This window comes from Chiloscyllium plagiosum, unplaced genomic scaffold (genome assembly GCF_037043375.1).
Source record: "Chiloscyllium plagiosum isolate Xiang-an unplaced genomic scaffold, Cpla_swu_hap1 HiC_scaffold_24, whole genome shotgun sequence".
In the NCBI taxonomy this organism is placed as follows: Eukaryota; Metazoa; Chordata; class Chondrichthyes; order Orectolobiformes; family Hemiscylliidae; genus Chiloscyllium; species Chiloscyllium plagiosum.
This window is the reverse complement of record NW_028270162.1, coordinates 1,212,841-1,234,374: the sequence shown is the minus strand read 5'-3', so window position 1 is coordinate 1,234,374 and position 21,534 is coordinate 1,212,841. Positions and strand designations below refer to the sequence as shown.

Below are 21,534 nucleotides of genomic sequence, written 5' to 3'. Positions count from 1 at the left end.
CGACTCCAAATGTAGTCTGTCTTAACAAAAACATATCAGGTGAGATACTCTACCGTTCCAGTTACTTAGTGTATCTTCAATCACAAGATGTGCCCATTACAGGCTTGGCCAGCATTTATGGCCCAGTCCTAATTACTCTGAAGAAGTTGGTGGTGAGCTGCAATCTTTAGAGTGAGGGACACACAGAGCACTATTAAAGAGGGATTTACATTGCTTCAACCTAGTGACAGTGAAGGAATGGCAATATATTGCTGTACTGAGTGACTGGCAAGACATTAGGAAGCTCAGAGGAACAGAGTGATTTTGGGATGTTTGTCCACCTGAAGGTGGCAGGGCAGATTAATAGAGCAGTTAAGAAGGCATATACGACACTTGTCATTATCAGTTGTGGGATAGATTCTAAGAGCAAGGACGTTATGTTGGTAACAATACCAAAGAACTGTGGATACTGGAAATCAGAAACAGAAGCAGATATTGCTTGAAAAACACAGTAGGTCTAGCAGCTTCTGAGGAGAAAAAGCAGAGTTAACGTTTCAGGTCAACTGACCCTTCCCCAGAACTGATTGTAAGTAGAAAGCAGTTGGTATATATGCTAAAGATGGAATTGGGGACTATGGGAAGGAGTAAACAATAAGTGGAGATGCATCCCAGAGAAAGATAAAGAAACATTTGGGCAGACTGGAATGTAAAGATCATCTTGGGGAAATCAGTAGCTGCTAATGGGGACCATTGGTGGCTGACAATGGATTATTTGTGGTAGCTGCCCATATGATAACAAGGCCTGGGGTGTGTCAGTTGGGATAAGGACATGGGAGGAGATGCTAAAGCCCTAAAATTGTTGAGCTCAATTTTGAGTCCAAAAGGCTGCAAGATTCTAGTGCAGAAACTGAGGTGCTGTTATTCCAGTTTGCACTGAGATTATGTTGGAGATGTACAAAATGTAAGTTAGGTCATAGCTGGAGTTATGTGTGCAGTTCTGGTCTCTGCACTATTAGAAAGTTATAATTGTATTGGGGTTGATATTGAGGAGATTCACCAGGATGTTGCCTGGAATGGAGCAGTTTAGTAATGAAGAGACACTGGACAAGATCAGGTTATTTTCTTTAGAGCAGAGAAGGCTTGGGGCAAAGGGGTGGGGGGCACCTTATTGAGGTCTATAAGACTGTGAGGGCCATGAACAGGGTGGATAGAGTTGAGAGGGTATGGGTAATGAATGCTCATCTAGTCAGTGATGCTCACATCCCATGAATGAATAAGAACTAATTCAATTTCAGACAGATGGCGCCTCACAGGCACGAAGGTCAGTGGGTTTCACCATCACTGTTGAATTTCCCCAGGTGCAAGTCACCAATCAAGGCACCAAGTGACTGGCCAGTTAGATTCATCAACAGGAAGGACATACACTCCATTCATGTGCATGCGTGCTTGCTTTTCTAGAAACTGCCACCACTGTTTCATCTCTGATAATTCAAGATGTCACAGCTTTTCATTCTATCTGCTAATCTCCATGAATGGGTTTTAGAGGTTAAGTGGTATTTTTGAAAAGATGTCTATTCGTTCGTGTTTGGCACTCTGTAATAGTTCCACAGAGATGCTGAAGCTGAAGCCATCTGCCCACTAGGATTATCAGCAAAGAGACCTTTGGCCTCTGTAGTTATTATCCTGGTACTTTATCTGGTTGAGTGTTGCCAGGGTTGGAGGATCTGAGCTACAGGGAGAGGCTGAACAGGCTGAGACTGTTTTCCCTGGAGCGTCGGGGGCTGAGGGGTGACCTTAGAGAGGTTTACAAAATTATGAGGGGCATGGATATGATAAATAGGCAAAGTCTTTTCCCTGGGGTCGGGGAGTCCAGAACTAGAGGGCATAGGTTTAGGATGAGAGGGGAAAGATATAAAAGATACCAAAGGGGCAACTTTTTCACGCAGAGGGTGGTATTTGTATGGAATGAGCTGCCAGAGGATGTGGTGGAGCATGGTACAATTGCAACATTTAAGAGGCATTTGGATGGATATATGAATAAGAAGGGTTTGGAGGGATATGGGCTGGGTGCTGGCAGGTGGGACTAGATTGGGTTGGAATATCTGGTCGGCATGGATGGGTTGGACCGAAGGGTCTGTTTCCATGCTGTACATCTTTATGACTCTATGAGTGGCATATGCAGTGCACGTCTACAAGGTTGTCATGCATTTTGATCACTGCACTCTCATTTATGAACTTCTGTAATTAGGCTGCGTGATATGATGACTTATAAAACTTTTCACTTTTGTTTTGTAAAAATACATGCTATTCTGTTCTATACCATAGAAGTGTAAACCTTGAATACAATGGATTTACAGCTGGTCAGAGGATCAGGGGTAGCAGAAGCTGGAATAAGAGAAAGAAGTAGACAAGGAGAAGGAGGGAGGTATAAATCACTCAGGTGCCTAGCCTCCCAGGGATGTTGCCAGGTCTGATGTGGCCCTGAGGGATTCATGTAATGCCATCAACATCAGTAAATATCTAATGTAAGCACATTCCATTAAACCCTTCTAAGCTAGGCGGATGGCATTCTCTGGAACTTATTTTGAATTGTCTGTGAACACACTGTCATTGAAGAGGTAATGTTGAGTAGATCCACACAACTGCCAATGGAGGATGTATACCTGTGCAGAGGTTTAACTTTCTAATCAAGAACCCTTTCTCCTTTCATTAGTTCATTTCTCTTCTGTACCACTATTAATAAAAGGAAGTTGAAATGCTAGCCTTCAAGTGTCTACATTTACATATTGTTCAAAAAGTGAAAGTTTGCACAGTTACAATTCAAACAAATCCCAATTACCTACTCATTACTCTGCCTCATGGAGATATTTCTGCTATTGATCACTTCTTTTACCTGTCTCCTTGTGGATGAGATAGAGACAGCCTGTTCCCTAGTTTCTGGTCTGGCTGAGATGTGTGTGGCAATTATTCTTGTCATGGAGGTACCAATGAGGACCTGAGGAAACTCCCATAATGTGGGTTCAATCTGTTAGTGCTATCTAAGTAGAGATCTTACATCTGTGTAAGACTATGTTCTTCAACTTTTGAGAGGGACTGCCCATTGGTGCATTCTCCTGAATGCGTGAGAGACAAAAAAAACAGCAGATGCTGGAATCCATTGTAGAAGAAGTCAATGTTTCGGGTATAACCTTTCTTTAGGAAGAATGTTGACTTCTCCACCTCCTGATGCTGCCTGGCTTGCTGTTCTCCTTCCAGCCTCCTGCTTGTCTGCTTTGTCCTCCTGAATGTTAGCAACTTAAAAAAGATCATTTTTAAGTGTTTCTTATTATGTCTTTCCTCATCAGACGACAGAAGAAGAGAAAGATTTACAACAGAAAATTAAGATAATCTGGGAAAATCTGTTTGATGAGGCACGTAAGATTGACCGCAGCCTAGGCACTGTAAAGAAGAAGTTCACTAAGGTAATTAATATTACTGCTCATTTGTTTCCTGTACTTTGTTACTGTTATCTTTGTTATCTCCAAAACTCTAATGCTAACCTGTCAGTCTCCCAGCTTCCACTCTCTAAAATTGCGCTGACCCAAATCTCTGCTCTTCTAAATCACAATGAGTCCCATTTGTTCATCTGTCCTGTACTTACTGATCTACATTGACTTCCTGTTCAGGAATAAGATTTTAAGATTCCCATGCTTGTTCTGAAATTCCTGTATAGCCTTGACCTTCTCTATATTCATGGCTACAGCCCTCTGAGTTATCTGCACTTTTTCAATTTGAGAAATCACTATTGTTAGTAAGTCTTTAGCCTCTGTAACTCCCTCCCTAAACTTCTCTACTCCCTCTGCAGGGAGGAGAGAAACAGGGCATTTGAGGGGTGTGGTGTATTGGTAATGATTTGAATTTGTGAAGATGCATGAAAACATGCTTGGGTTTGCAGAGTGAAACTGTCTGTGAAACTTGCTAAAATGATAGCCAATTTCTTGTCAGATCTAGTCCACTGACTTTATGTTGTTCTGTAAGTGCCAACAAATTTCATATGTGTACCTTTCTCTTTCATTGATGTTATTTGAATAAATACTTAATTTATTTGTTTGTTTTGGGAAATGCGTGCCAGCAGCAGAATTGATATTTACTGCCTATCCTTAGCTGCACCAAAACCAGTGGTGGACCTATTCCATGAACTCAAAGAGTGTGGTGCTGGAAAAACACAGCTCGTCAGGCAGCACCTGAGGAACAGGAGAATCGATGTTTCAAGCATAAGCTCTTCATAAAGTCGATTCTCCTGCTCGTTGGATGCTGTATGACTGGCTGTGCTTTTCCAGCACCATACTCTTTGACTCTGATCTCCAGCATCTGCAGTCCTCACTTTCTCCTATTCCATAAACTGCTGAATCCAAATGATGTCAGAAATCCTACAGCAGTGTTAGCCCTGAAATGGGCCTAATGGCCAGCTTCCACACTGTAGGGATTCTATGATCTATGAAATCCCAGTATATCCATCCAGCAGCAATGGGTTGAAATTATTTCAGACTTCATTGCATTTTTGCTTACACAACTGTATCAATACTTATCTTTATGAACTTCCTGTTAATTCTGCACCCAGTGAGGCATTTTTTTCCTGTTCAATCTAACACTATCTAAAGTAGTTTTCATTATTGGATTTCAGACCACTATGCAAGAAATCAAAACATTTGCATCAAATCTTGCTGCTTTTGCTTCAAGATTCCGACAGCAAGGCCCAGGTTCTGTGGGAGAAGATTTGGATAGAGGTTAGCGAACCAAACCCAGCAACTAAGCTTATGCAAACCGAAAATTGTGCTCTATAAACGTTGTAATGTAATTAATTTTCTCAAAGAATTAACTATACAAAGGGATTAAGTTGGGAGTTTTCATAATCTTGCTAATTCCACTTACATTAATTTTCAGTGATGCGTGTAACTTTTTATTGAATCACAGAATGGTTCAAATGGATATGGCACAGAAAACATTTTCAATCCTTCAGCTTAATGCCATGGCTTTTCCATTTTCCCACCCCCTCAAAAAGATATTCTTCTTTAGATAATTAGTAAATGCCCTTTTGAAAGCTAAGGACAAGAGGGCAGAGCCTCAAGATTAGAGGAAGCAGATTTAGGACTGAATTGAGAAGGAACTTCTTCACCCAGAGTGTTGTAAATCTATGGAATTTCTTGCCCAGAGAAGTAGTTGATGCTACTTCAGTAAAAGTTTTTAAAGCTAAGGTAGATTTATTTTGAACAATAAAGGAATTAAGAGATACCGCGAGAGCGCGGGTAAGTGGATCTGAGCCCACAAAAAGATCAGCCATGATCTTATTGAATGGCGGAGGAGGCTTAAAAGGCTGGATGGCCTACTCTTGCTCCTAGTTCTTATGTTCTTATGTCCTAAGACTGAGTCTGCCTTCGGGTGGTGAAACATTAGTGTAGGGAGGAGGTATAATCAACATAAGGAATAGAATTCATGCTCTGAAGTTGTTTGGCTCAATGTGGAATCCTAAAACCTGTAAAGTGCCAAAGCAGAAAATGAGGTGCTATTCCTGTAGCTTGTACTTGTCTTCACTGGAACAGAGTGGTAGATTTAAGACTGAAACGTTAACATGAAAGCAAAATAATAGGTAGAAAACGGAGAATTGTGGAACTGACATAAATTGTCAGAAAAATCACAAATGTAAGTGGGAAGATAGTAGTCAAGGTCAGGGTCATTCTTACAGACAATGTAGATATGTTCTGCAAATCAAACCTCATAATAACCTGGTCCAATCATGTAGAAAGTGGTAGAAAGTGCTGAATTCCAGAGAGGAGGTGAGAGTAACAGCACATTCAACTCGTTCAACCTATGCCTCTAGTTTTGGACTCTTTATACTCTTAGATAATTTTCTTCACTGTCCATGATACTACCAATTTTGGTGTCAGATGCAAATGTACTAACCATGCCTCCTATATTCTTATCCAAAGCATTTTTATTAATGACCAACAACAGAGATCCAGCACCAATCCTTGAGGCCCACCACTGTTCACAGGCCTTAAGTCTGAACAGCAATCCTCTACCATCATCCTCTGTCTGCAACCATCAAGCCAATTTTGTATCCAATTGGCTAGCTTTCCCTGGATCCCATGTAATCTAACTTTGCTAACCAGTCTACCATGGAGAACCTTGTCAAGGGCCTTGCTAAACTCAACGTAGACAATGTCTACAATTTTGCCTTCATCTATTTTCTTGGTCACCTCTTCAAAAAACTCAATCAAGTTTATAAGCCACAATTTCCCTGCATAAAACTATGCTGACTATCCCAAATCAGTCCATGCCTTTAGATCCTGTCTGTCACATTTCCCTCCAACAACTTGCCCACTACTGACATCAGGGACACTAGTCAGTAGGTCCTGGGCTTTTCCTTGCAGCTTTTCCTAAATAATAGCACAACATTAGTTACCCTTCAGTCTTCCAGCATCTCCTCTGTAGCTGTTAATGATACAATATCTTTGCTAGCTGCCTGCAATTTCTTCACTAGCTTCCCATAATGGCCTGAGCTATACTTGATCAGGCCCGGGGAACTTATCTACCTTTATGAGTTTTAAGACCTCTTCTAGCACCTCCTTGTCTGTCATGTGGACTCTTTGTAAGACATCACAATTTATTTCCCTGAATTCCTTGGCTTCCATTGTCCTTCTCCACAGTAAATACTGATGCACAATATTCGTTTAAGATTTCACCCCTCTCCTGTGGTTCCACACGTAAATGGCTTTGTTGATCTTTAAGGGACCCTATTATCTCCCTAAATACTCTTTTGCCTTTAATACTTTGCTTGTAGAATCCTTTTGGAACCTTTTCTGCCATAGGTATTTCATGTCCCCTTTTTCTTCCTGAGTTCCTTCTTGGATGGACTCCTACATCCCTGATACTCCTCAAGGGATTCATTTAATCCCAGCTGTCTAGACCTGACATATACCTCTTCCTTTTCTTGACCAGAGCCTCAATATCACTAGTCATTCAGTGTTTCCTGCTCCTGTTAGCCTTGCCCTTCACACTAGCAGGAACATGTTGTCCCTGAACTTTCACTATCTCGCTTTTGAAAGCCTCCCTCTTGCCAGACATCCTGCAAGCAGCCGCCCCCAATCAACTTTTGAAAGTTTCTGTCCAATACATCAAAATTGGCCTTGACCCAATTTAGAACTTTAACTTGTGGACCAGACCTATCCTTTTCTAAAACTATTTTAAAACAAATAGAATTATGGTTATTGGTCCCAATGTGCTCCCCCACTCACACCTCAGTCACTTGTCCTGCTTTATTTTATAAGAAGAGGTTGAGTTTTGCCCCTTCTCTAGTAGGGCAATCTACACATTGATTGAGAAAATGTTTTTGAACACACTTAATAAATTCCTCCCCATCCAAACTCTTAACACTATGGCTGTCCCAGTATATATTTGGAAAATTAGAATGCTGTCCTGTGATTGCGGAGATTAGAATGAGGTCAGGCAGGTAGACCTTATAGAGTATGAGTTCTGTGATTGGGGTTGATGACCTGGTCCAATCAGGGATCCCCAGCTGCCAGACATAAAATGGAGTGTCAGAAATACTGTTCACTCTATAAAGCGGCTCTGTGCTAGCTTGGTTAGTGTCATGTACTACGCACATGTAAATAAAAGGTGACTTGGTGATAGGATGCCATCCTTTGTGGAATTATTTCAATTACAATCCTGTTATTCTTAAAGCTATCTGCAATTTCCCTACATATTTGCTCCTCAGTTTCCCACTGACTACTGGGGGGCAGATAGTATGACTCCATCAATGTGATCACTCCTTTCCTATTGCTCAGTTCCACCTACACCTTCACTGAATGATCCCCAGGAATATCCTCATTAAGTGCTGCCATGATGTCTTCCCTAACCATAAACGCCGCTCCCCCTCCTCTTCTTTTTTTCTTATGACGTCTGTACCCCGGAACAAAATGAACTGCCAGTCCCTACCTCAACCACATTTCTGTAATATCAATGATATTCCAGTCCCATGTTCCAAACCATGCCCTGTATTATTCTGCCTTAACTGTCAGGCTACTTGTATTGAAACAAATGCAGTTTAGTTCATCAGCCTTCACTTGTTCTCTGCCATGCTGTTGCCAGCCTTGTCAGTTTAACTTACTTGCTTTAACTTCTGTATCAGCCTCAACCTTCTGTCTTGTCTCACTACTCCTTAGAGTCCCATCCCCTGCCAGACTATTTTAAATTGTTTTAAAATTGTTCAAAGTGAGAATGAGTTCAGCCCAGTAGAAGAGGCTGTGGTTGATGGGGGACTATTCAGGCCTCCTTTTAAGGAAAACCCAGAGAACCTTCAGACCATCCTGGATGGGGGAATGAATGTGTAGAAGGATTGTGAGTGCATTGTTAAGAGGATGGCCTGAAAACTAGGGATTGTGGAATCAACATAAATTGTCAGAAAAATCACAAGTGTAAGTGGGAAGGTACTGGACAATGAGGGAAAAGCAAGTGTCAAGAATGGAAGAAATAAATTCAGTGGGGCAGGAACAGGTTGAAACAATGGGTTTGCCAGAGCATCCTGTCTAGATTTTGGGAAGGAGGTAGAGGTGGACTTTGTGGGATCATGGTCCAGGTGTAGATTGGAAGAAGTGTCTGAGAGTTGGTACTCAGCTCCTGCCAGTTAGAGATCTGTGCACCATCCAGTGACAGCACCCCTCCTTATCAAGAGGTTTGATAACCAAGTTAGGTTTAAACCTGAGAGAACAGAGTGCAGCAAGTTCAGAAGGAGTTGAAAAATGTGTTGCTGGAAAAACACACAGGCCAGGCAGCATCCGAGGAGTAGGAGAATTGATGTTTCGGGCATAAGCCCTTCTTCAGGAATGAGGCTGGTGTGCCAAGCGGGCTGAGATAAAAGGTAGGGGGGAGGGAATTTGGGGGAGGGGCACTGGGAATACGATAGGTGGAAGGAGGTGAGGGTGATGGTGATAGGAGAGGGGGTGGGGGCGGACAGGTCGGGAAGAAGATTGCAGGTCGAGAGGGCGGTGCTGAATCCGAGGGTTGGGACTGAGATAAAGTGGGGGGAGGGGAAATGAGGATGCTGGAGAAATCTACATTCATCCTGTGTGGTTGGAGGGTTCCTAGGCACAAGATGAGGCGCTCTTCCTCCAGGCGTCGTGTGGCCAGAGTCTGGCGATGGAGGAGGCCAAGGACCTGCATTTCATTAGCGGAGTGGGAGGGGGAGCTAAAGTGTTCAGCCACGGGGCGGTTGGGTTGGTTGGTGCGGATGTCCCAGAGGTGTTCCCTGAAACGTTCCGCAAGTAGGCGGCCTGTTTCCCCAATGTAGAGGAGACCACATCGGGTGCAGCGGATACAGTAAATGATGTGTGTGGAGGTGCAGGTGAATTTGTGACGGATATAGAAGGATCTATTGGGGCCTTGGAGGGAGGTGAGGGGGGAGGTGTGGGCGCAAGTTTGCATTTCTTACGGTTGCAGGGGAAGGTGCCGAGAGTGGAGGTTGGGTTGGTGGGGGGTGTGGACCTGACGAGGAAGTCGCGGAGGGAGTGGTCTCTCCTGAATGCTGATAGGAGTGGAGAGGGAAATATATCCCTGGTGGTGGGGTCTGTCTGGAGGTGGCGGAAATGACAGAGGATGATATGATGTATCTGGAGGTTGGTGGGGTGGTAGGTGAGGACCAGTGGGGTTCTGTCCTGGTGGCGATTGGAGGGACGGGGTTCAAGGGCGGAGGTGCAGGAAATGGAGGAGATGCGGTGGAGAGCGTCGTCAACCACGTCTGAGAGGAAATTGCGGTCTTTGAAGAAGGAGGCCATTTGGGTTGTTCGGCAGTGGAATTGGTCCTCCTGGGAGCAGATGCGGTGGAGGCAGAGGAATTGGGAATATGGGATGGTGTTTTTACAGGGGGCAGGGTGGGAGGTGTAATCTAGGTAGCTGTGGGAGTCGGTCGGTTTGTAGTAAATGTCTGTGTTGACTCGGTTGCCCGAGATAGAAATGGAGAGGTCTAGAAAGGGGAGGGAGGAGTCTGAGACTGTCCAGGTAAATTTGAGGTCGGGGTGGAAGATGTTAGTAAAGTGGATGTATTGTTCAGTCTCCTTGTGGGAGCACGAGGTAGCGCCAATACAATCATTGATGTATTGGAGGAAAAGGTGGGGGTTGGTGCCAGTGTAGCTGTGGAAGATGGACTGTTCCACATATCCGATGAAGAGGCAGGCATAGCTGGGGCCCATGCGGGTGCCCATGGCTACTCCTTTGGTTTGGAGGAAGTGGGAAGATTGGAAGGAGAAGTTGTTCAGGGTGAGGACCAGTTCAGTTCAGTTCAGCTGGTACTCCAGCATCTGCAATCCTCACTTTCTCCAAGTTCAGAAGGACACAGGTTAGAGTGGGGGAGGGGAGAGAAGCAATGAAAACAGCTGATTGCAGGTTGACAATTCTCAATGAAGAGATTAAATGTAGAGAAGAGACCAGAGAGAGGACTCCCGCTAAAGGGAGAGTATTGGAAAGGAGTGAAAGTGTTTGTCAAACAAGGAGAGCATTGTTGTCCAAATAAGTGGGCATGGAGACAAAGGCACTGAAAAGGTGAAGCAGTAACATAGTGCTAATGTCACCAGATTCGTAATACAGAACCCCAAACTAATGCTGTGGGAACTTGGCTGAAATGGAAATGGAGACCAGGATAGCTTTGAGATAGCATGAGGTGATGCTGATGGAGAGAATGGTTGAGAATATGCAAGTGGACACATGGCACTGAGCATGGATCTCAGGAGGAATTGAGAGCAGCTGTCTGAGGAGTATTCTATGTCTCGGTGATGCCAATAATCCTGGTAGATTTGATCGTGAAGGATGGAATTTCAGCTGAAATCCACTTGGGGTGGCTGGGGAGGTGCTGGAAACAGTCACTGAGGAAGGAGATGTGGCTGTGTAAATGAGTGGAATAGATAGCGAGGGTGCTCAGATCAAAAGAAAGGGAGTACTAATAGGTAGGAAAGGAGAGATACAGTCCATGCCACAATTTATGCTCCCAATGAACATCCTCCTGTCCACTTCATTTCAACCTCTGAACACCTCCTTCTATTCCTTTCCCCCTTGTAAATAAATATTGCTTCTCATTTATATTCAGGAAAAGCTGCCAATTTCACAATACTGTTTATTTGATCATTGTTTAATGCAGGGCTTGAGATCTTGGGAAAATTTGAAAACGAGGTGGAAGAATTTGAACGAAACCGTCAAGAATTGGCGAATGCTGAAAAGCTTTTTGATCTGTCGATTACAATGCACCCTGAGCTGCTGTCACTTCAGAAGGAAATTAAAGGCTTGCGACTGATCTATGACATTTACAAGGCACAGCGGGTATGTTTGTATAGGTTAATTAAAGTATTCACATGCTGTCTAATAATATGCGCTGTATTGGAACTATGGAGTATGTGACTATTGCATAAGCTTTGTCTCTTGGGAAAATCTGTTGTGTCTGAAACCCCAGTGATTTCAAAAGACTTGCATAATATCTAGCATAGTACTGTATTTCTGCATCATCCCACACAAAGAAATTCAATAAAAATTCACTGATGACATAGCACAGTTAAGTGTTAAGAGATGGAATCATGAAAGAAAGGATATTGATTTCTTGCTCTGCTCAGCTGACTTGCTAATGAATTCATCCATGGTGCTGAAGTGGAGATAAAGTATCGTCAGCATCTCCAGCATCTGCAGCCCTCACTTTCTCCATAAAGTATTGTCAGTAAAGTAAGGGGCTCTCACTCTGTCAGATACATGCACTGACTGATACTCGATCAGGAAAAGCATTGAATATGGTGTTGTAACCATACATTGGACGTGAGAAGATGGTTTTGTTTAAAATGTCTTCCTAATTCAAGGTAAACTGGAGTAAGGAAAAGGAACATGTGACGTGTTACAGGGTGTACCTGACAATAAGTCTCTGTTGCGATATGGCTATGGGGCCCAGGTTGAATGCACATGCCAGATTTAGCACCTGATAAAAAATGACAGAGCAAATAATTTACCCACATTTAGATGTGCAGACTCTCAGACAGTTTGATTCATAAAACCCCTGAAAACAGTGAGAAAGATTGGAGAATACCAGCTGCTGTGAGTAGCAGGGAAAAGGCCATTCTCTATTAGCTAGCATGCAGAATGCCGGCGCAAGCTTGACCCTGTAGAAGATTTGGCAAGAACCTCACCAGTGTGACCATTCAGCTGATTAGGGGATTCCGAGAAAGCTGAGGGAAACAACTTCAAACAATCATAGGCTGTCATGACTCAGCAAAATGAGGGAAACATATCTTTTGGAAGCTGGAGGTAACATTAAATTGTAAAGACTAAAGGCAGAATTGTCTACTGCCTTGAGCGACATGCGCAATGGCAAGAAAATTGGGAATGTATGAAGACATGATTATAAATAGGTTAAGTAAATCACTAAAAATCTAGCAAATGTGAGAAAATGTGAAATTATCTATTTTATGAGGAAGAATTAAAAAAAGTATTTAAAAGGTGAGCGATTTCAGAGCTCTGAAATGTGTAAGTACATAGGCATAGTACTGCATGAACTACAGAAGGTTAGTATGTAGGAACAGTCAGTAATTAGGAAAGTAAATAGATTATTATTGTTTATTGCATGGGGAATTGAATATAAAAATATACGGTTATGATTCAGATGTACAAGGCATTGGTGAAAACACTTCTAGAGTGATGAAGATAATATTGGTCTCCTTATATAAGAATGCATGTAATGCTTTTGATATAGTTCAGAGAAGGTTTGCCAGACTAATACTTGCATTGGGGTAGTGGGGGAGAGGTTGGTGGTGGTGATAGTGTTTTGGTCATCTTAGGGAGAAAGAGTGAACAGACTAGACTTGTATCTGCTGGAGGTCTGAAGAGTAAGAGGCAAATTAATTGAAATATGTAAGGTCCTGAGAGGGCTTGAGAAGGTGCATGGGGAGAGGACATTTTCTCAATGGGATAATCTAGAACTAAGGGTCGCTGTTTAAAAAATAAGTCTCACCCATTTAAGACAGTGATGAGGACTTTTTTATTCCTCTCACAGAATCATAAGTCTTTGGAACTCTCTTCCTGAACAGGCAGTAGAAGCAAAGTCCTTGAATAGTTTCAAGGCAGAGGTAGATACATTCTTGAAAAACAAGAGGGTGAAAGGTCATTGTGCATAGATGGAATATGGAGTAATGAGATTAACCATGATTTTATTGAACATTGGAGCTGAGTGGCCTAATCCTGTTCTTTGTTTCTATGTTCAAAATGGGAAAACTTGTTCTTGTTGTGGTGAGATGACTGAACAAAGCTCATGCTGAGTCAGACAATGAAAAGCAAAAGGAATTTGTAAACTGATTGGATAAAAGTGTCAGTTTTTAAAATCTTTTATTGACATAACTTTAACAAGACTCTTAAAGCAGCTAAAGAGGATTCTGTTAATCAGAAAAACAGTTTGCACAAAAAGAGGCTGTTAACTGCCTCATAATCTCACGGAAAAGGATACTAAAAGTTTAAATCATGGACCTGCATTTGAAGATTAAAGTAAATCTGCATTTAAGCAAGACAAAAACAAATCAGATGTTTGCCTGTTTTAGAATTCCTTTACAGGGTTGGACATCAAAATACCTGGAAACATGGAAGAGAATAGCAATCAGGTGTGAAAAACTGAATTGGGTGATTAAGGGATTGTAATAAAAGGGCAACCAAAATTTCTACATAATATATGTTTTTTTAAAAGAACAGAGAGAATGACTGAATCCAGTGGGTAAGAAACAATATGACAGAGAATTATTTCTGAGTATACAATTTACCTGAGAGCCCATGGAATTATCAGAGAGAAACATAGTTAATATTTCAGATTGATGAAGGCCCATCCTAACATTTCTGATGGAAAGATGCATTCACTCTCTTTCTCTCTCCTTAGTTGGTGCCTGATCTATTGAGTATTTCCAGCATTTCCTGTTTTCATTTCAGATTTTCAATACTCAATCTATTTTGCCTTTCTTTAAACTTGTTGCCATCTTGTAGACTGCTAAAGAGGAATGGTCTGAGACATTATGGGCAGATCTAAATGTACAACTGCTTCAAGAAGGAATTGATGGGTTTCTGAAAGCTTTCAGAAAACTACCAAAAGATGTCCGTAGCCTCTCAGTTGGTTTCCATCTGGAATCGCAAATGAAAGAATTTAAGGAATCCATTCCTTTGTTATTGGACTTGAAAAATGAGGCATTAAGAGACAGGTTAGTTATATTATCTTTTCCAATTCAGATTGCTTCAATCAAAGTTTAAACAGACTTGGTAAACTCAAGCACTCCATATTAGCATGAGAATCAAGCTCCACGTTAGCTCGAATGCTCTACTTTGACTTGAGTACTCCATGCCAGCTGTAATTTAACTCAAATTCTTCATATTCATTTGAGTACTCCTCCATGCTAACTCGAGTACGTCACATTAATTCAAGTACTCCACATCAGCTGTGTACAAATGAACATGCAAATTAATAACAGCTGTAAAGCATTCAGATCCTCTAGCCTGCTCAGTCATTCAATAAGATCGCAAATGATCTGATTGTGGTCTCAATGCCAAATTCCTATCTACTTCTGATACCCTTTGACTCCCTTGTTAATCAAGAATCTACTTTATCTTAAAAGTATTCAATGAGCCAGACCATTTTAACAATGATGTGGAGGTGCCGATGTTGCACTGAGGTGTACAAAATTAAAAATCACACAACACCAGGCTATAGTCCAACAGGTTTATTTGGAAGCACTAGCTTTCAGAGCGCTGCTCCTTCATCAGTTGGCTGTGGAGCAAGTAATAAGACACACAATTTATAACAAAAGATTACGGTGTCATACAACTGAAATGATATATTGAACAAACCTAGATTGCTGTTAAATCTTTCACCTTTTAGAATGGGTTGCAGATTTTGGTTCATTAGTATTTATATCTTAGAACTTCTTGTAAGTCACATTCTCGAGATAACTTAAGGTTTTATTTTTAAAAAAAGTAACATCTCAGCTCAGAAAATGCATTAAAGGTGTGAGGTTAGAGTCTGTCAGTATCCCAATCTCGAGTCAGACTTGTTCTATTCCCAAAGTAGGAATTTATGAAATCTTACTGCCTGAAGATTGAGTGATTTTTGAGCAAAGTAGAGTGTCTACAAATACATTCCTGAAGAAGGGCTAATGCCCGAAACGTCGATTCTCCTGTTCCCTAGATGCTGCCTGACCTGCTGCGCTTCTCCAGCAACACATTTCCATCTCTGTCTACAAATACAATACTGCAAATGCAAATTCACCGCATAGACTTACATGTGTATGTGCGTGCATGAGAGAGTGTGAGTGTGCGCATGTGAGTGTGAGTACATGTGAGAGAGTGTGTGTTTGCAGATGTGTGTGCTTGGTAGAGTGTGTAAGTGTGTGTGTTTGCATGGATTGACTGCCTGCAGATTGAGTGCTTTTTGAGCAAAACAGAATGTGTCTGCAAATACAATTCTGCAAATGCAAATTCCTCCATAGACTTATGTGTGTGAGCATGCATGAGAGAGAGAGTGTGAGTGTGTGCATGTGAGTGTAGTGCGCGTGAAAATGGACGGTCTACATCTGCACCAGACTGGAACTAACTTCCTTGGGGGAGTTTTTATGACTGCTATTGGGGAGGTTAAAACTAATCTGGCAGGGGGCTGGGAACTAGAAGAGAAGACAAGTAAACAGCAAGGTGGAAACTGGAGATTGTAAGAATCATGAACATAGCATTAATAAAGGGAAGATTAGGGAGAGAGCAGATGAACGCAAAAGAACTGGTGGCCTGAAGTGCATCTACTTTAATGCAAGGAGTATAGTGGGTAAGGCAGGTGAACTTAGGGCTTAGATTGGTGCCTGGGAGTATGACATTATTGCAATCACAGAGACTTGGTTGAAGGAAAGGCATGATTGGCAACTAAATGTTCCAGGACATAGATGCTTCAGACAGGACAGGGAGGGAAGTAAAAGAGGGGGTGGAGTTGCATTGCTGGTCAGGGACGATATCACGGCTGAGCTAAAGGAGGACACTATGGAGGGCTTGAGCAGTGAGGGATTATGGGTGGAGCTGAGAAATAAGAAGAGTGCAGTTACATTATTGGGGCTGTACTGCAGGCCTCTCACAGTGAGTGTGAGATAGAAGAACAAATAGGTAGACAGATTATGGAAAGATATAGAGGCAATAGGGTGGTGGTGATGGGAGATTTTAATTTTCCCAACATTGACTGGGATACACTTCGCGTCAGAGGTCTGGATGGAGTAGAATTTGTAAGAAGTGTCCAGGAGAGTTTTCTAGAGCAGTATGTCAATAGTGCGATGAGGGAAGGGGCCATATTGGACCTGGTACTGGGGAACGAGCCAGGACAGGTGGTAGAAGTTGCAGTGGGGGGTTTCTTTGGGAACAGTGACCACAATTCTGTTACTTTTAGAATACTCTTAGACAAAGATGTGAGTGGTCCTAAGGGAAGACTACTAAATTGGGCCAAGGCCAATTTTATCAAAATTAGGCAGGAGCTGGGAAATGTGGATTTCAGCTAATGGAAGGGAAGTCCACATTTGATATTTGGGAGGCTTTCAAAGATAGGTTGAAGATAGTGCAGCATAGACATGTCCTTTTGAAAACAAGGGATAGGAAAGGCAAGATTCGCAAACCATGGATGACAGGAGAAATCATACGACTAGCCAAGAGGAAAAGGGAAGCATACATAAGGTCCAGATGGATAAGAACAGAACGGGCCCTGGAGGAATATTGGAACAGTAGGACCAGTCTTAAACGAGGAATCAAGCGGGTTAAAAGGGGACATGAAATAGCTTTAGTGAGCAGAATTAAGGAGAATCCCAAAGCATTTTATTCTTATTAAGAAACAAGTGGATAACTGGAAAAATGATTGGTCCACTAAAGGATAAGGAAGGAAGGCTGTGTGTTGAACCTGAGAGAATGGGTGAGATTCTGAATGATTACTTTGCATCAGTGTTCACTGAGGAGAGGAACATGATAAATGTTGAGATTAGAGGTAGAAGTTTGATTAGTCTGGATCACGTTGGCATAAGTAGGGAAGATATGTTGGGTAGACTAGAAGTTATTAAGGTGAACAAATCCCCAGGACCGGATGGGATTTATCCCAAGTTGCTGAGGGAGGCAAGAGAGGAAATAGCTGGGGCCCTGATGGATATCTTTGTGTCATCCTTAAACACAAGTGAGGTGCCGGAGGACTGGAAGATTGTTAATGTTGTCCCCCTGTCCAAGAAGGGTAATAGAGTTATCCCAGATAACTATAGATTAGTGAGCTTGATATCAGTGGTGGGAAAGTTGCTGGAGAAGGTACTGAGGGATAGGATCTATTTATATTTAGAAAAGAATGGGCTTATCAGTAATAGGTAACATGGTTTTGTGCGGGGGAGATCTTGCCATACCAACTTAATAGAGGTCTTTGAGGAAGTGACCAAGTTGATAGATGAAGGAAGGGCTGCTGATAAGCTTCCCCATGGTAAACTAATGGAGAAAGTGAAGTCACATGGTGTGCAAGGTGTTCTAGCTAGGTGGATAGAGAACTGGTTGAGCAACAGGAGACAGGGAGTAGTAGTTGAAGGGAGTTTCTCGAAATGGAGAAAAGTGACCAGTGGTGTTTCACAGGGGTCAGTGTTGGGGCCACTGTTGTTTGTGATATACATAAATGATCTGGAAGAGGGCACTGTTGGTATGATCAGTAAGTTTGCAGATGACATGAAGATTGGTGGAGTAGCAGAAAGCATAAGGGACTGTCAGAGAATATACTTAGACTGGAGAGTTGGGCAGAAAAGTTGCAGATGGAGTTCAATCCAGGCAAATGTGAGGTGATGCATTTTGGGAATTCTAATTCTAGAGCAAATTATACAGTAAGTGGAAGAGCCTTGGGAAAAGTTGATGAGCAGAAGATCATAATAGAATTATTTGATAAGGTTCCCCATGGTAAACTAATGGAGAAAGTGAAGTCATATGGTGTGCAGTGTGTTCTAGCTAGGTGGATAAAGAACTGGTTGAGTAACAGGAGACAGAGAGTAGTAGTTGAAGGGAGTTTCTCGAAATGGAGAAAGGCGACCAGTGGTGTTCCACAGGGGTCAGTGCTGGGGCCACTGTTGTTTGTAATACACATCAATGATCTGGAAGAGGGCATTAGTGGTCTGATCAGTAACTTTGCAGATGACAGAAAGATTGGTGGAGAGGACTGTCAAAGCATACAGGAGAATATAGATAGACTGGAGAGTTGGGCAGAGAAGTGGCAGATGGAGTTCAATCCAGGCAAATGTGAGGTGATGAACTTTGGGAACTCTAATTCTAGAGTGAACTGTAAATAGAAGAGCCTTGGGAAGAGTTGATGAGCAGAGAGATCTGGGAATGCAGGTTGCTGCACAGATGGATAGAGTGGTCAAGAAGGCATATGGTATGCTTGCCTTCATCAGACGGGGTATTGAGTATAAGAGCTGGCAGCTCATGTTAAAATTGTACAAAACATTGGTTCGGCCGCATTTGAAATACTATGTACAGTTCTGGTTGCCACATTACCAAAAGGATGTGGATGCTTTGGAGAGGGTGCAGAGAAGGTTTATGAGGATGTTGCCTGGTATGGAAGGTGCTAGCTATGAAGAGAGATTGAGTAGGTTAGGATTGTTTTCATTAGAAAAAAGGAGATTGAGGGTGGGACCTGATTGAGGGCTACAAAATCATGAAGGGTATAGACAGAGTAGATAGAGATAAGCTTTTTCCCGGTAAAGGATTCAATAATGAGAGGTCACACTTTCAAGGTGAGAAGTGAAAACTTAAAGGGGGATACACGCGGCAAGTACTTTACACAGAGGGTGGTGGGTGCCTGGAACGCATTGCCAGCAGAAGTAGTAGAGGCAGGCATGGTAGATTAATTTAAGATGCGACTGGACAGATGCATGAGTAGGTGGGGAGCTGAGGGATACAGATGCTTAGGAATTGGGTGACAGGTTTAGATATTAGATTTGGATCGGCTCAGGCTTGGAGGGCCGAAGGGCCTGTTTATTTTTTTTAGATTAGTTTTAGATGTTTTGAGATTACTTGCAGTGTGGAAACAGGCCCTTCGGCCCAACAAGTCCACACCGACCCGCCACCCACCCATACATTTATCCCTTCACCTAACACTACGGGCAATTTAGCATGGCCAATTCACCTAACCTGCACATTTTTGGACTGTGGGAGGAAACTGGAGCACCCGGAGGAAACCCACGCAGACAGGGGGGAGAATGTGCAAACTCCACACAGTCAGTCACCTGAGGCGGGAATTGAACCCGGGTTTCTGGCGCTGTGAGGCAGCAGTGCTAACCACTGTGCCACCGTGTTCTTTGTTCTTTAATATGACTTGAAAGAAGTTCTGGGATTTACATATTAATGAAGCAAAACCTGACACCCATTTTAAAAGATGAAAGACCTAACAGCAATCTAGGTATGTTTAATATATCATTTCAGTTGCATGACACTGTAATTTTTTGCTATAAATTCTATGTTTTATGATCCTCTTCCACAGCTGCCTGATGAAGAAGCAGCGCTCCAAAACCTAGTACTTTCAAAGAAACCTGTTGGACTATAACTGTGTGATTTTTACTTTTAATAAGGTCACCACTCATTCTTTTAATTCAACAATTACAGGTTCAGTCACCCAATCTTTCCTCATTGGTATCTACATGTACCAGGACAACTGAATCTTCCCCCTCCCATTCCAATTTTCTCTTCAGCCCAGATGAGATATCCTCAACCTAGGCACCAGGCAGGCAACACAGCCTTCTGGACATTTGATAATGGCCACAGAGAACAGTGTCTGTATATTCCCATTACTGCATATTAGTCTGAGTACTCCACAGAGCTTGAGTACTCCACATCAGCTTCAATACTCATAGAGATGTACAGCACGGAAACAGACCCTTCAGTCCAGCTCGTCCATGCTGACCAGATATCCCAACCCAATCTAGTCTCACCTGCCAGCACCCGGCCCATATCTCTTCAAACCCTTCCCATCCATATACCCAGCCAGATGCCTTTTAAATGTTGCAATTGTACCAGCCTCCACCATTTCCTCTGGCAGTTGATTCAAGACACGCACCACCCTCTAAGTGAAAAAGTTGCCTCTTCACCCCAGGGGAAAACTTTGTCTATTTGTCCAATCCATGCCTCTCATGATTTTATAAACCTCTATAAGGTCACCCCTCCCTCTGACACTCCAGGGAAAACAGCCCCAGCCTGTTCAGCCTCTCCCTATAGCTCAAATCCTGCAACCCTGGCAACATCCTTGTAAATCTTTTCTGAACATATTAAAGTTTCACAACATCTTTCCGATAGGAAGGAGACCAGAATTGCATACAATATTCCAACAGTGGCCTAACCAATGTCCTGTACAGCCCCAACATGACCTCCTAACTCCTACACTCAATACTCTGACCAATAAAGGAAAGCATACCAAACGCCTTCTTCACTATCCTATCTACTTGCGACTCCACTTTCAAGGAGCTATGAACCTGCACTTCATGAATTCTTCGTTCAGCAACACTCCCGAGGACCTTACCATTAATTGTATAAGACCTGCTAAGATTTGCTTTCCCAAAATGCAACACCTCACATTTATGTGAATTAAACTCCATCTGCCACTTCTCAGCCCATTGGCCCATCTGATCAAGATCCCATTGTAATCTGAGGTAACCTTCTTTGCTGTCCTCTACACCTTCAATTTTGGTGTCATCTGCAAACTAACTAACTATACCTCTTATGCTCACATCCAAATATAAATGATAAAAAGTAGAGGACCCAGCACCGATCGTTGTGACACTCCACTGGTCACAGGCCTCCAGTCTGTAAAACAACCGACCACCACCACCCTCTGTCTTCTACATTTGAGCCAGTTCTGTATCCAAATGACTAGTTCACCCATGAGATCTCGCCTTGCTCACCAGTCTCCCATGGGGAACCTTGTTGAATGCCTTACTGAAGTCTATATAGATCACATCTACCACTCCTCCCTCATGAATTCTCATTGTTACTTCTTCAAAAAACTCAATCAAGTTTGTGAGACATGATTTCCCACGCACAAAGCCATGTTGACTATCCCTAATCAGTCCTTGCCTTTCCAAATACATGTATATTCTGTTCATCAGGATTCCCTCCCAACAACTTGCCCACCACCGACATCAGGCTCACTGGTCTATAGTTTTCTGGCTTGTCCCTACCGCCCTTCTTAAACAGTGGGCGGCACGGTGGCACAGTGGTTAGCACTGCTGCCTCGCAGCGCCAGAGACCTGGGTTCAATTCCTGCCTCAGGCGACTCTCTGTGTGGACTTTGCACATTCTCCCCGTGTCTGCGTGGGTTTCCTCCGGGTGCTCCGGTTTCCTCCCACAATCCAAAAATGTGCAGGTCAGGTGAATTGGCCACGCTAAATTGCCTGTAGTGTTAGGTGAAGGGGTAAATGTAGGAGAATGGGTCTGGGTGGGTTACGCTTCGGCGGGTCGGTGTGGACTTGTTGGGCCGAAGGGCTGTTTCCA

At 42.8% G+C, this 21,534-nt stretch overlaps 1 protein-coding gene across 2 annotated transcripts in view; it reads left to right on the top strand.

The window, feature by feature from the left end:
- Positions 1-21,534, top strand: part of dnah10 (dynein axonemal heavy chain 10) — a 380,504-nt gene that overhangs the window by 101,198 nt on the left and 257,772 nt on the right. For both annotated transcript variants that reach the window (XM_087999811.1, XM_087999812.1), the window contains exons 22-25: positions 3,324-3,440; positions 4,643-4,745; positions 11,147-11,325; positions 14,008-14,219. In XM_087999811.1, coding sequence (XP_087855937.1) covers positions 3,324-3,440; positions 4,643-4,745; positions 11,147-11,325; positions 14,008-14,219 — 611 coding nt within the window. The remainder of the gene's footprint in view (positions 1-3,323; positions 3,441-4,642; positions 4,746-11,146; positions 11,326-14,007; positions 14,220-21,534) is intronic.